This window comes from Merops nubicus, unplaced genomic scaffold (genome assembly GCF_000691845.1).
Source record: "Merops nubicus isolate BGI_N331 unplaced genomic scaffold, ASM69184v1 scaffold11555, whole genome shotgun sequence".
In the NCBI taxonomy this organism is placed as follows: domain Eukaryota; kingdom Metazoa; phylum Chordata; class Aves; order Coraciiformes; family Meropidae; genus Merops; species Merops nubicus.
Window position 1 is genome coordinate 1 of NW_008611640.1, and position 11,498 is coordinate 11,498.

Sequence of the window (11,498 nt, forward strand, 5' to 3'; positions counted from 1 at the left end):
AAAGGGAGAAAGGGAGAAAGGGAGAAAAGGAAAAGAAAAAAAGAGCATTGGTGAGTGAGATAAAACCACCTGCTCATTAGCTCCAGTGCCTTTAGCAAGCTAATCTTAAAGTGCTGAACACAAACACCCAACCCAGAGAGACTCAGAGAGGGGCTGCAACAGACTGTCACCCCCATGAGAAACGCCACCACTGATGACATTCCCATCCACCATCCAGGGAAAGGCAGCACCCAAACCACAGGGCAGGAGATAAAGTCTTTGATGCAGAGGTTGAGAGGGACAGCAGGAGCATGGAGCTCCTTACATTGTCACTTGCTCAATCCCTGCTTAAAGCCAGAGGTGCTACTGCTGTGGCCTTGGATCCTGCCCAGGGACAAGCTGGCCCAGCCAGGACCACCCAGGCCTGCCCCAGGGTCCTGGGGCTCCCCAGCAAAAGGCCATCCTGATGAGGGTGAACGTGGGCTGCATCAAAGGATGGATGAAGAATTATCCTATTTGCTTCTCCTTGCAAATGAAATTGTGGTAGCAACTCCAGCTGCCAGCTAGGAGAGGGAGGGCTTCTCCCCCTGCCCTTGGGCTCACCAACTCTGATACTAGCAAGAAAGCTGTTGAAATGTTCCCATTTCCCTGGAATTGAGGTGGTGCTGATGGGTCAGTGATGCTCAGCAGCGACCAGGGACCTCTGCAGGGACTCTCAAGTGACAACACAGGCAAGCAGCAGGACCTGACACAGACAACAGCCACACTGCACTGACTCTGAGCACCCCCCAGTGTGGCAAGGGGAGGTCAGGGTGTGATGGGAAGACTTGGAAACCATTTAGGGGTCACCACCATCCTGCCTGGAGCCCGAGTCCTCGTGATGTTCCCCTTCACAGCAGCAACAGAGACCACAGACACAAGGAATGGATGAAAATGACCATTAATGGGAACTAGACACAGAGAGAGGACAAGGGCACAAATGAAAGGGCAGGAAGGAAGGCTCTGCAGAGGAGAACGAGCTGATGCAGCTCCAGCCCCTCTGGGCAGGTCGGCAGGAGCCTCACAGATCCTGATGACGCCAGCCCAGGAGATTGCAGCAATTCATTTCAGAGAAAATTTGGCCCCCAGCATGGAATTTTAAGGGGTAGATCAAAAGGAAGCTGCAGAAAGGAGCATCTCCATCTGCTATTTTAGCCTCAATCAGATTTTTATCTGACTCACTGTATTGTGTTAGTCAGCTAAAGGCAGGAGAACTAAGTATAATCTTAACTGATGCTATGGAGGAGTCACAGGAGATGCTACTGCTCCCTTCAAGCCTCAAAAATAAAGGCACAAGTTTTACCTTGCTACTGAAATTACGTGCAAGAATTATTTTTCCACCCATTAAGGCAGTTGTGGCCCTTTGCAGAGCTGCAGAAATGAAGGGCTCAGAAGCAAGTGAAAGATTAAAAAGGAAATCCCCACCCCACAGATGCTGAAGGCAGAGCTGTTCCAAGCACAGCCCATTTCCTTGGATCTGTTTCCTGGCATGAATTGCCACGTGCCTGCCAGGGCTGCATCCCTGGCTGCTCACACCCCCCCCCAAAAACCCACCTGAACCCCTCTGTGCCAAGGCACTCACCGAATTCTGACTGTGTCCCTGGGTAGATAATTCTGAAGACGTAATCTGTGGCTTCATCCTCCTCCTTGTCAGAGGCAGACTCAGAGGAGCCCTGGGGACTTCGCTTCCTCAGCCTGGGAAACACCTTCCCCTGGGGGAACAGAACCTGCTCTTCAGAGGCCACCCCACCACGCCAGCCTCTGGAACACCAGCAGGAAGCTGGACAAGGCCAGTTTTGGGGTCCCTACCTTTCCCCTCTGGGACCAGAGGGGTGGGTCCAGCTGCCCGTGGGGCAGGAGGCCGTTCTCCAGGCAGGAGAGGAACTGCAGCAAGTGCCCTCCTCTGGGGAACCTCAGTGGGGGCCTCTGGATCCCATCCTGGCTCACCAAGACAACGGTCCCACCACTGTCTACTACAGCAGCAGTGAAGCAGAGAGAGGACACAAATGAGGGAAACATTATTGGTCAAAAATGTAGAGGCCAGGCAAGAAAGCTCAAGGAATTGTCCTTCTTGTATGGAAGAGAAAGACTTTTCCCCTTGTTTGGATTCTTCTCTACGCCCACTACAGATGTGGGGCCATGGAGAAGGCTCAGCTGGGAGCTCCCACCCCTGAGAATGACAGAGCATCACTCTGCAGGGAGCACCCCCCAGCCAAGCCCCCCAGCCAGGGGCTGCTTTAAAGCTTCTCCTGGAAGCACTTAACCAGCAGTGACCACCCAGAGCTCTGGACATCTGCCCTGGAGCTGGATCAGAACACCCCCACGTGAGCACACCCCAGAGGTGTAACGTGTCAGGGGGTGACACCCCCCAGCAGCCCCCCACCCTGCCCTTACCTTGCTGGTGGCAGTGCAGGTAGACAATCTCCTCCAGGCGAATAGTCATGGCATAGTCCCAGTACACACTGCAACAGAGCAAGGGAGGAAGTTGTGGGGAGATGGGAGCAGCTCTGCTGCTGTTCACAGCAGCTCCAGATCCTGCCTCCAGCTATCCTGGCACCATGGGAAGCTACAGAAAGGATGAGAGCCCAGCAGCAGTGGGACTGCCACGAAGCCAGCCTAAGTGACAGCATCCCTCCAGAACCAGGAACTGGCCCTGCCACCCCAGCTCCATCAGGGCCAGACCAGTCCCACCTGCCCCAGGCTGCTTCTCTACCCTCACTCCCTTCCCAGACACCAACAACATGTCCACGGATCCTGGCAGCTGCAGGGAGGGATGTGGAGCCCTGAAAAGCTGAAGACTCTCTTCTGGGCACCCCAGAAAGGACTCCCTGCCCTGCTGCAGTGCCAGGAGAACCCCAGGAACCTGGTAGGAGCAGCCCTGGAGCCCCAAGGGAAGGTCCAGTGCAGCCTGAGCTTGGGCTGCTGCTCCACTGAGCTCCTGTCCCCAAGGATAGGAGAAATAAACTCATTTTTTTTCAAAGCCAAAACTAGATTTGGTCACAGTTGGTTCTGTTTGAGACCTGTGCTCTTTGAGTGAGACCAGGCACTTTGAGGGGACTGAGCCAACCTAGAAAATGCTGGAGAGCTGCTGGTCAGCAGGCAGAGCAGAGGGCCAGGAGGAAGCCAGGGAAGGGGGATGTCTCCAGGACCCTGTGGCCTCACTCAGGGTGTCACTTGTGCAGAGAGCCCAGCAAGAGCACTGCTCTGCAAGGGTCTCAGCAGCCAACAACCACCAACTTCTTCTCAATAAAGCAATTTCCAGATTCTGAGCAGCACTAGCTTTCACTTTACAAAAATACTGCTTAAAATAAAGTCTCACAAAGTCAGTTAAGGATGGGACAGGGTGCCTAAGAGTCACTCCTGGGAGGTTCATACTTACTCTGGCATCTGGCTCCTCTCTTCCTTGGTCATGCCTTGACACTGGGAAGTTTTAGAGTTTAGGCTGATGCCCAAGTCAAGAACTCAGAAAAGTGGTGTAGAGATTAAAATAGTATTTTAGGGGCAAGGTACCAGGCAGAGCAGAACAGCCCAGGGGCCAAGAAGAAAAGGGAGATGGAATGAACACAGATAAACAAAATCCAAAAAATCTACAGCTGAGAACAAGTTTTGCTGAAGATCTTTAAGTCAAAGTGTTCTACACACTTCAGCTTTCCTGGAGTCTTTGCTGGCAGAGAGGGGTTTTGTTTGCCTCTTTCAGAACAAGCACCCCCAGTTCCCTTGCTGAACACCTCCCAGCAGAGGCAGTGTGAGGTACTGAGCAGTGCCCATCTCCCACCTCCCCATCACCTTCCCATCCCTTCCCCTGTCACAGATTCAGGGGTGACCGTTTTGCTCTGCGCTCAGCGGGAAAACTCACTGGTGGGCTTGGCCATCAGATCCAGACTCTGAGCCTGGGGAACATCTGCCCCCCTTCTCTGCCCTACACCAGGGTGCCCCCAGGAGCCAGTCACCTCTTCTCGTAGTCCAGGTCCCCCACCGAGCCGTTCATCAGCTGGTTGGGGGTCCACTTCAGTGCCATGATCTCAGCAGCCTGGTGGAGGGACAGGTACCCCGGGATCGCCTCCATGTCGTCTCGCTTGGGGAGAGGAGCACAGGGACAGAGTGAGCTGGAGGACAGGAGAAGCATGAAGCAGAAGGGGACAGGAGGAGGCGTTTTGTGGCTTCTGGTTAAGAGTGGGAAGGGAGAGGAACCTGCTTCTGCTCAGGCAGCAGCAGAGCTCTTCCATTCCACTGGGAGGATCCACATCACCAGGAGCTCAACGCGCAGCCCAGGCACTCCCTGCCCAGGCTGAAAAGGAGCCTGTGCTCCTCTCTGCCAAAGGACAGCTCAGGACAGGCACTGCAAAGCCCCAGTGCCCCCGTGGGTACTCACAGGCTGCACCAGCACGTTGTTCTTGCCATAGAGGAGCGTGGCTCGGGAATTCTGGTGCAGGGACTCCACGTAGTCCCTGGCAGACAGCGACGGCCGGTCGTCCATGCTGCCACTCGAGTGCCTCTTCTGAATCTGGAAGAGATCCACCTACAAACATGAGGGGAGCACAGACACCTCTTGTTTTCAAGAAGTTTCTCTTCAAAAGTCATCCTCTCCTCGCTTTTACACTTTAGGAAAATCACTACTAGAAATCTTCCCCATCGTGTGGTGCCCTAAGAGGATTCCTGGCTCTGGCCAAGCTTCCAGAATCGATCCTGTACTCAGAGAACCCCAGGAGTACTCAGAGTAGCCCCAGGAGTGTGCTTTGTTTGCAGTAACAGAGCAGATTTCAGCTGCCTTTGCTTTTCATTCATACATGATGTTCCCAGAGGGCAGAGACGCCACGATGCGGTCCAGCACTCCTGTGGCCCCACACCCCACCTTCCCAGCGCTTCAGCCTTGAAGCCTTCAAGTAACTGCACTCTTCTACCTTCTCTCCTCTCTGTTCTCAAAGAGAGCCCCGAGCCCTGGCTGCCTGTGCCCCCCAGGGGAGCCCTGGGGGGGCTGTCCCCCCCCCCCACTCACGCAGAGCGCCGGGCGCTTGGTGGGCGAGTCCTGGCGGCAGTGAGAGCTGTGGATCCGGTGCCTCTGCACCAGCTCATCGGCCGAGGGGTCTGTCCAGAAGTGGTCAGCAGTCTTCATCTTGGTGTACTCCAGTGCACAGGGCCCCACTGTGCAGAGAGGGGAATGGCAAACGTCAGGAAGCTGTGGGCTGCAATGCCAAACTGAGCCTTGTGCCATGGCACTGTGCTCCCAGCGCCCGGCGGCTCAGCCCTGGGCTGTGCCTGGTGCTGCTGCTGCAGCCTGTGCCATAAAAGCAACCCCCCAAGCTCAGCCTTGCAGCTCTCCCTCTCCGTGCACTGCCCAGTGCTGTGCATCACCTGGTCTTTATAAGGTCTCCCCCTCTCCAGGGATATGAAGTCTTCTGAAGTCCTCACTGGAACACAACCGCGTTTCCCACCCCAGATCCCAGACCCGGGAACACAGGTTTGGAAAGCAAGCTGACAAAGCAGGGTAAGAGGAAATTACCCAATAAAGATGCAAGAATTGGCCCATCCACAGGATCCATCAGGAGAGCTTCCTTCTCGTAGTACTTACTAGAAGAAATAAAAGAGAGCAGGATGCTGTAGCATTTCAAACCCCTGTCAAGGGGTCAAACCCCAGCAAAATGGTCGAGATGGTTTGAAATCACTGCAGTGCCCCTCTCCCCCCATATCCCTCCTGGGTGGTGAGAGGGCAAGAAGCCCCTGCCAGGCTGTCTCTGCCAGCTGTGACATTCCTGGAGAGCAGAGACCTTCCTGCAGCACACTGCAAGCATCACCACCTCCTAACAGAACCCCCCAGGACTGCGGATGACACCTCCCCAGAACAGGACACCTCAGCATGCAGTTTCCAGAAGACAAGGATGACACAGCCCCTGGAAACTCAGCAGAGCAAGCGTGGCCTGGCTTTATTTTAGGGAGCATTCAGTGGCCACCAGCAGCAGGGAATCAGAGTCCCTGTGATGGGCACAGAGCGACAACTGATCCACAAGGACACAGCTCAGCCAGCAACACCTCCAGCACCACTGGAAGGGGGAGATGCTGGTGGGAAGCTGGGACAGGTAAATGGTTGGCCCGTGCCAGCACTCACCTGCTGTTTTCTACCAAGTAGTGCACGATTTTATCCAGGACCTTCTCAAAGAGGGCTGTGCGGATCCAGAGGTGCTTGATGGCTTGAGGAGACAGGTTGGGCAGCTTGGGCACCTTGCGCACGTTCTCCGGGATGCCCTGCGCCTGATTTCGTCTTCAGAGGCACAAGGCAAAGGACAACAACATCACTGGCTCATCACGGGGCTGCAGGAGCCCAGGGCACCCCTGGCACTCACTCCTCGTGGGACACGAGGACAGGGTGTCAGTGGTGCTGGCTGTGGTGGCTGTGGGATGCCCAGGGGAGTCCTTGGGGACAGGGCTCTGGAGATTGCTCCCCTCATCTATCCACCCTCTCCTCCACATGGCCCACATCTGCATTTGAAAAGTGGTGGGAACATCCTCAATGGGTTTCCAGCTGTCAAGGCACCCTAGAACAAGCCTCTGCCGAGTCCTCCAACCCACACACCTTCTCCACTGGTGCCTGAGGACAGCAGTTCCCAAGCAAAGCAGCTTATCCTAGGACGGCATAAAGGTTCCTGCCCTCAGGTAGCTACTCCATCCATCTGCCTGGTTCCTGTCCAAGGATGAGTAAGCCACACTTGCCCAGAATTACTGCAGGTTCAAGCCCTGCACACTGAGGCAGACCAAATTTGGTTCCAGTTGGTCTGTAAGCTGTGACAGCTCAGGAGCAGACACGCTTAGCTGCCCCCCAAGCAGGAGACGAGGGGCAGGGGAGGTCAGAACTCATCCATCCCAGCTGAACCCACACCACAACTCGCTGCCTCCTAGGAAAGCAACCCATTCAGCCAAGGCACCAAAAGCCCAGGACAGGACTCTGCTCCCCTGGAAGAGTCTTTCCAGCTGAAAACACCCAGGCTGGACACTGCCATCCACAGCCCAACCCAACCCGACCCACGCCCCCGCAGCGCCGCTGGCGCCTTACGCGTTCTCGATGAGCTGCTCCAGGTCTTGCACCTTCCTGCAAAGCTCCTCTGCCAGAGGAAAGCTCTTCCCCACCTTCATGAAGAGAGCTGCTATCTTGTTGCTGCGCAGGAACCCCGCCGCCCTCCGCTTCAGGCCGTGCAGGACACAGGTCTCCACCGCCGCTGGGGAGAGCCCGGCCCGTCAGCGGGCACGTCAGGGCACCCCTGCCCTCCTGCTGCACCCACCCCCCTGCCCTACAACAGCAGGGCTTCCCTGGAGGAGAGCAGTGCCACGCTGCACTCCTGCCTGAGCAGGATCAGGGAACCCCCAGATGTCTTTTGAGCCGAAGCTGCAGGCAGAGTGCAGCTCCTCCACCGGCAGAGTCATCATCGGCTCTGCTGGCTGCAGAGGGGGCAGTTTAGTTGTGCAAAACAAGGAAGAGGGAGGTTGGTGAAGTCTGTTTGGCTCATCTCAATAAAACGACAGCTTGATGGATCTCAGCACAAACTGTGGGTGTGACAGGGTGGGAGTACTTCAAAAGAGAGTTAATGTGCCTGCTAAAAGGTCCCTGAAATCCCCCCCGAGATGGACTAGGCATCTAACTTGCCCATTTCACCACCTGACCAGCCAACAGCACAAGGGCACCTCACCAGGCTGGTGATGAAATGGGAGAGTGCAGGTTTCAGGCCCCCTCCAGCCAGGCTCTGTGGCCAGGCACATGGTGAGCAGGGAGCCCCAGGAGCTGCTGAGGACTCCCCAGGAAGATGCCTGTTTGCCAGAGTCCCCCGGGAGGGCTGGGGATGGATGTCTGGTGTCAGACACAGCCTTATTAAACAGGCTGATCAAAGCACTGGAAAATTACACCACCCTGCAGCTCTGCAGGCTATTTATCCGGGTCTGGCAGAAGGCTTTCTGCACCCCAGCACCCCTCCCTGCCCATGCCCTGCTCAAGTGGGCACCTGGCCTGTGCCAGTGGCACCAAAGCCAGAGGTGTGGGCCAGCCAAGTCCTGCCTGCCCACTCCCAGCCACTCTGAACCACTGAACTTGTTGAACCCTAAACAAAGCCCTGCACAAACCTGCTGAAGCCCAGACGTGCTGCAAATAGCATGGCCCATGCATAGATGGGCCTCTTTACTTGTTCCAGGGGTTTATTTAGAATCATAGAATCATTTTGGTTGGAAGAGACCTTTAAGATCATAGAGTCCAACCATCCCCCAGCACTGCCAGGTCCCCACTGCCCCGTGTCCCTCACCCCACATCTCCACAGCTTGGAAACCCCTCCAGGGGTGGGGACTCCACCCCTGCCCTGGGCAGCCTGGCACAGCCCTGGGCAACCCTCAAGGGAAGAAATTGTTCCTCACCTCCAATCTCAACCTCTCCTGGGGCAACCTGAGGCCATCTCCTCTTATCCTACTGCTTGTTCCTTGGGAGCAGAGCCAGACCCCCACTGGAATTCCCAGCAGAGGAGCCACAGCAGGCTCGTGCCACCCCAGAGAGCAGCAGATTGCTTTGCTCACATCAGGGGCTGTGCATCACACCCCTCCCTGCCAGCTAAAGAGCAGCACGCCTGAGAAACCCCAGGCTGCTGAAGAGCCTCCCAGCACACTGCAGGGAGAAGGAGCAGTCGTCAGCATCTCTCCTCAACGCCATAGTCTGAACCTCCCCAAAACACTGCTCCTGCCAGCAAAACCACACACGAGCGTGCAGCCTCCCCAGGAAAACCTCAGTGTGCTCTCCCAAGGGCTCAGAGGATATAAATGAAGTGTACCAGGTCTGTGCTACATCCAAGGACAGTGAAGATTCTTTTTTAACCTCATGCTGTTCCAAGCCAGGTTGATAACTTACTGCAAACAGACCCTGTGAAGAGATTCTCCCCATCCCTAGAGCAGACACACAGCTACCCACAGGCAAGCTGGGAGGTTCCATTCCTCACAAAACTGAAGATAAGTGGAGATGGAGAGTGCTCTGGCAGGGGCTGAGCAGGAAGGCAGCCTCAGCACTGACGTGGACAGCAAACCCTTCAGCTCCCTCCAGCCCCAGCTCCCCGTCAGCCTCCCAGGGCAGGGTGAACAGATGCCAGCTTGCATTTGTCTGCTTCAAACCCTGCCCTCGTGGGCAAATCGGGGCACTGCCTTTCCCTGCCACACCACTGGGTCCATCAGCAGGGCTCTGGGGAATGCTAGCTGTGCAGAGGATGAGGAGGGCTCTCTGAGGAAGGCAGCTCAGCTCAGCCCAGGCAGAGCCAGGTGCTCAGCAGCTCTGCCTGCCAGGGGAAGGGGCTCATTTATAACCTCCCCCAGCTCCCGAGGTGCTCAGGAAGGCACACGGCCCATTCAAACGAGGGAGCAGCAAGAAGCTGCAGATGCCAGGGGCTGGTGAGAGTGCAGCAGCAGCATTAAGGAGCCAGAAGGAAGCAGGGAGCCCTTGGAGCCTGGCTGCCTCAGCTCCGTGTGGCAGGAGGCTATAAATAATTGCAGGCTGCGAAGCCTCGTGCTGCACAGCACAGCAGAGACTGAGTCACACCTTGAAGTCTGTCCTGCTCCTTCGATGCTGTTCTGTCAGCAGCACACAGAGGCACAGGGCCCTGGCAAGCCTCTGCAGGTCTGCTGTGTGAAGGCCCAGGAGGAGAGGAGGAAAGCAGCCCCTCTGCTCCCCAAAACAGAGACCTCACCGCTCCCCCCCTCGTCCTCTGCTCTCTGTGGATGCCACAGCCTTGCTCAGTGGGGATGGTGCTGCACGAGCCTTCCTGGAGCAACTTCTCCAGACACTGCTTGCCATCACATCTGCTGTTTTCTTCCCAGCCTCCAAATCAGCATTCTGCCCCTCAGCTCTTTGGATGTGGGGGAGTTCTGCTCCCCCTGCCCAGCAGCAGCTGCCTGGCAGCACAGCCCACCGTGGGCACTGGGCACAGCAAGAGGTGGCTGATACATCCTGGCTTGGCCCAGAGTAGAGTGTGGCCAGCAGGACCAGGGCAGGGATCATCCCCCTGCACTTGGCACTGAGGAGGGTGTCCCTCAAACCCTGGGGTCACTCCCAGAAGGACCTTGAGGGGCTGGAGCGTGGCCAGAGAAGGGCAACAGAGCTGCTGGGGAAGGGTCTAGAGGCCAAGTGTGGGGAGGAGCAGCTGAGGGAGCTGGGGGTGCTGAGCCTGGAGCAAAGGAGGCTCAGGGGAGACCTTCTGGCTCTGCACAGCTCCTGACAGGAGCCTGGAGCCGGGGGGGGGTCGGGCTCTGCTCTCAAGGACCAAGTGATAGGAGGAGGAAACAGCCTCAGGTTGCCCCAGGGGAGGTTGAGGTTGTCCCTGAGGAACAATTTCTTGCCCTGGAGGGTTGCCCAGGGCTGTGCCAGGCTGCCCAGGGAGGGGGTGGAGTCCCCACCCCTGGAGGGGTTTCAGACACAACAGCGACACCACAGCACAGCCCCAGGCTGGGCTGCCCAGTGCTCCTCCTGTGATGTGCTCAGTGCCCCCAGGACCAAGGCAGCTCCCTCCTGCTCTCCATGGAGATACAAACACTCCTCTCCTGCCCCACAGGCCTTGCCCAGAGCCCCCCATGGCATGCACCACAGACACAATCCAACAGCTCTGCAGGGAGGTGTTTAGAAAAGGTTTTGCTGGGATTTTGTTGGATCCATTCTGAAATGCTTCTACATTTACAAAGCTGGCGTGCCACAGGTGAATAAAAAGCAGGTTAAGCAAAAAGTGCTGCTGCCAGAAAACCAGCACAGTACCAGAGCACAGCTTCATTTAAAATCTTTCAGCAGCCTCCAGCCTCTCCACTCCTGCAGGCTGAAGATGCCTTTCCATAAATTCCTATTCTATAATGGCAAGGAAATATTTGGACTTGACAGACTTCCTCCTTCTGAATCAATTCTCCAGGAAATCAAAAATAAAACATTATTTCTGGCCCTTCTGAAGTGACTGTGCAGGCTGCCAATACCCCTGCCTCTTTTGACACATCTCTATAGATTTTAAGCACAGAACAAAGACCTCAGGGACTCAGATCTCTGCCAGAATAACTCACCCCCTGGCACAAACCACCTCCCCCAGCCCCAGCACGACTCCCCCAGAGCTGGAGTGTGCCCCCAGGAGACACACCTACCACAGCCCAACGGGAAGAGGGTGCCCCAGCCCCATCACTGGGCACTCACCACAGAAGGAGATGATGTGGCTGCTGTCCTCGTGCACGAACTTCCTCGTCACTGCCTCCTCCATGATCTGCTTCACCTGTTGAACAGAGGCTCAGCTTCAGAGAAATGCTGAATTCCAGCCACAGACCAGAGCAAGGAGACCTGTGGTGGAGGGGGTGGGAGATGCTGTGTCCCCTTTGTGTCTGTAAGGAACCTCCTCTGCTCTCTGACCTCTCTAACCCCTTCTAGTGACACAAGAGGTCTCACTGCTGGCTCTTGGCCCAGTGCAGGAACCTGTTGTGCAGGTTGCACATCAGGGGCACCA

At 56.3% G+C, this 11,498-nt stretch overlaps 1 protein-coding gene across 1 annotated transcript; it reads right to left on the minus strand.

Moving 5' to 3' along the window:
• Positions 1 to 1,600: 1,600 nt before the first annotated feature.
• On the minus strand, positions 1,601 to 11,284 carry LOC103773897 (small G protein signaling modulator 1; the record flags this gene model as incomplete). The annotated part of the gene is made up of 10 exons (XM_008941277.1): positions 1,601 to 1,730; positions 1,828 to 1,991; positions 2,413 to 2,480; positions 3,969 to 4,093; positions 4,391 to 4,522; positions 5,015 to 5,160; positions 5,519 to 5,586; positions 6,122 to 6,274; positions 7,064 to 7,226; positions 11,195 to 11,284. Coding segments are annotated over 10 exons (1,239 nt in total), but the record flags the coding sequence as incomplete, so codon positions are not given.
• Between the last annotated feature and the right edge of the window lie 214 nt (positions 11,285 to 11,498).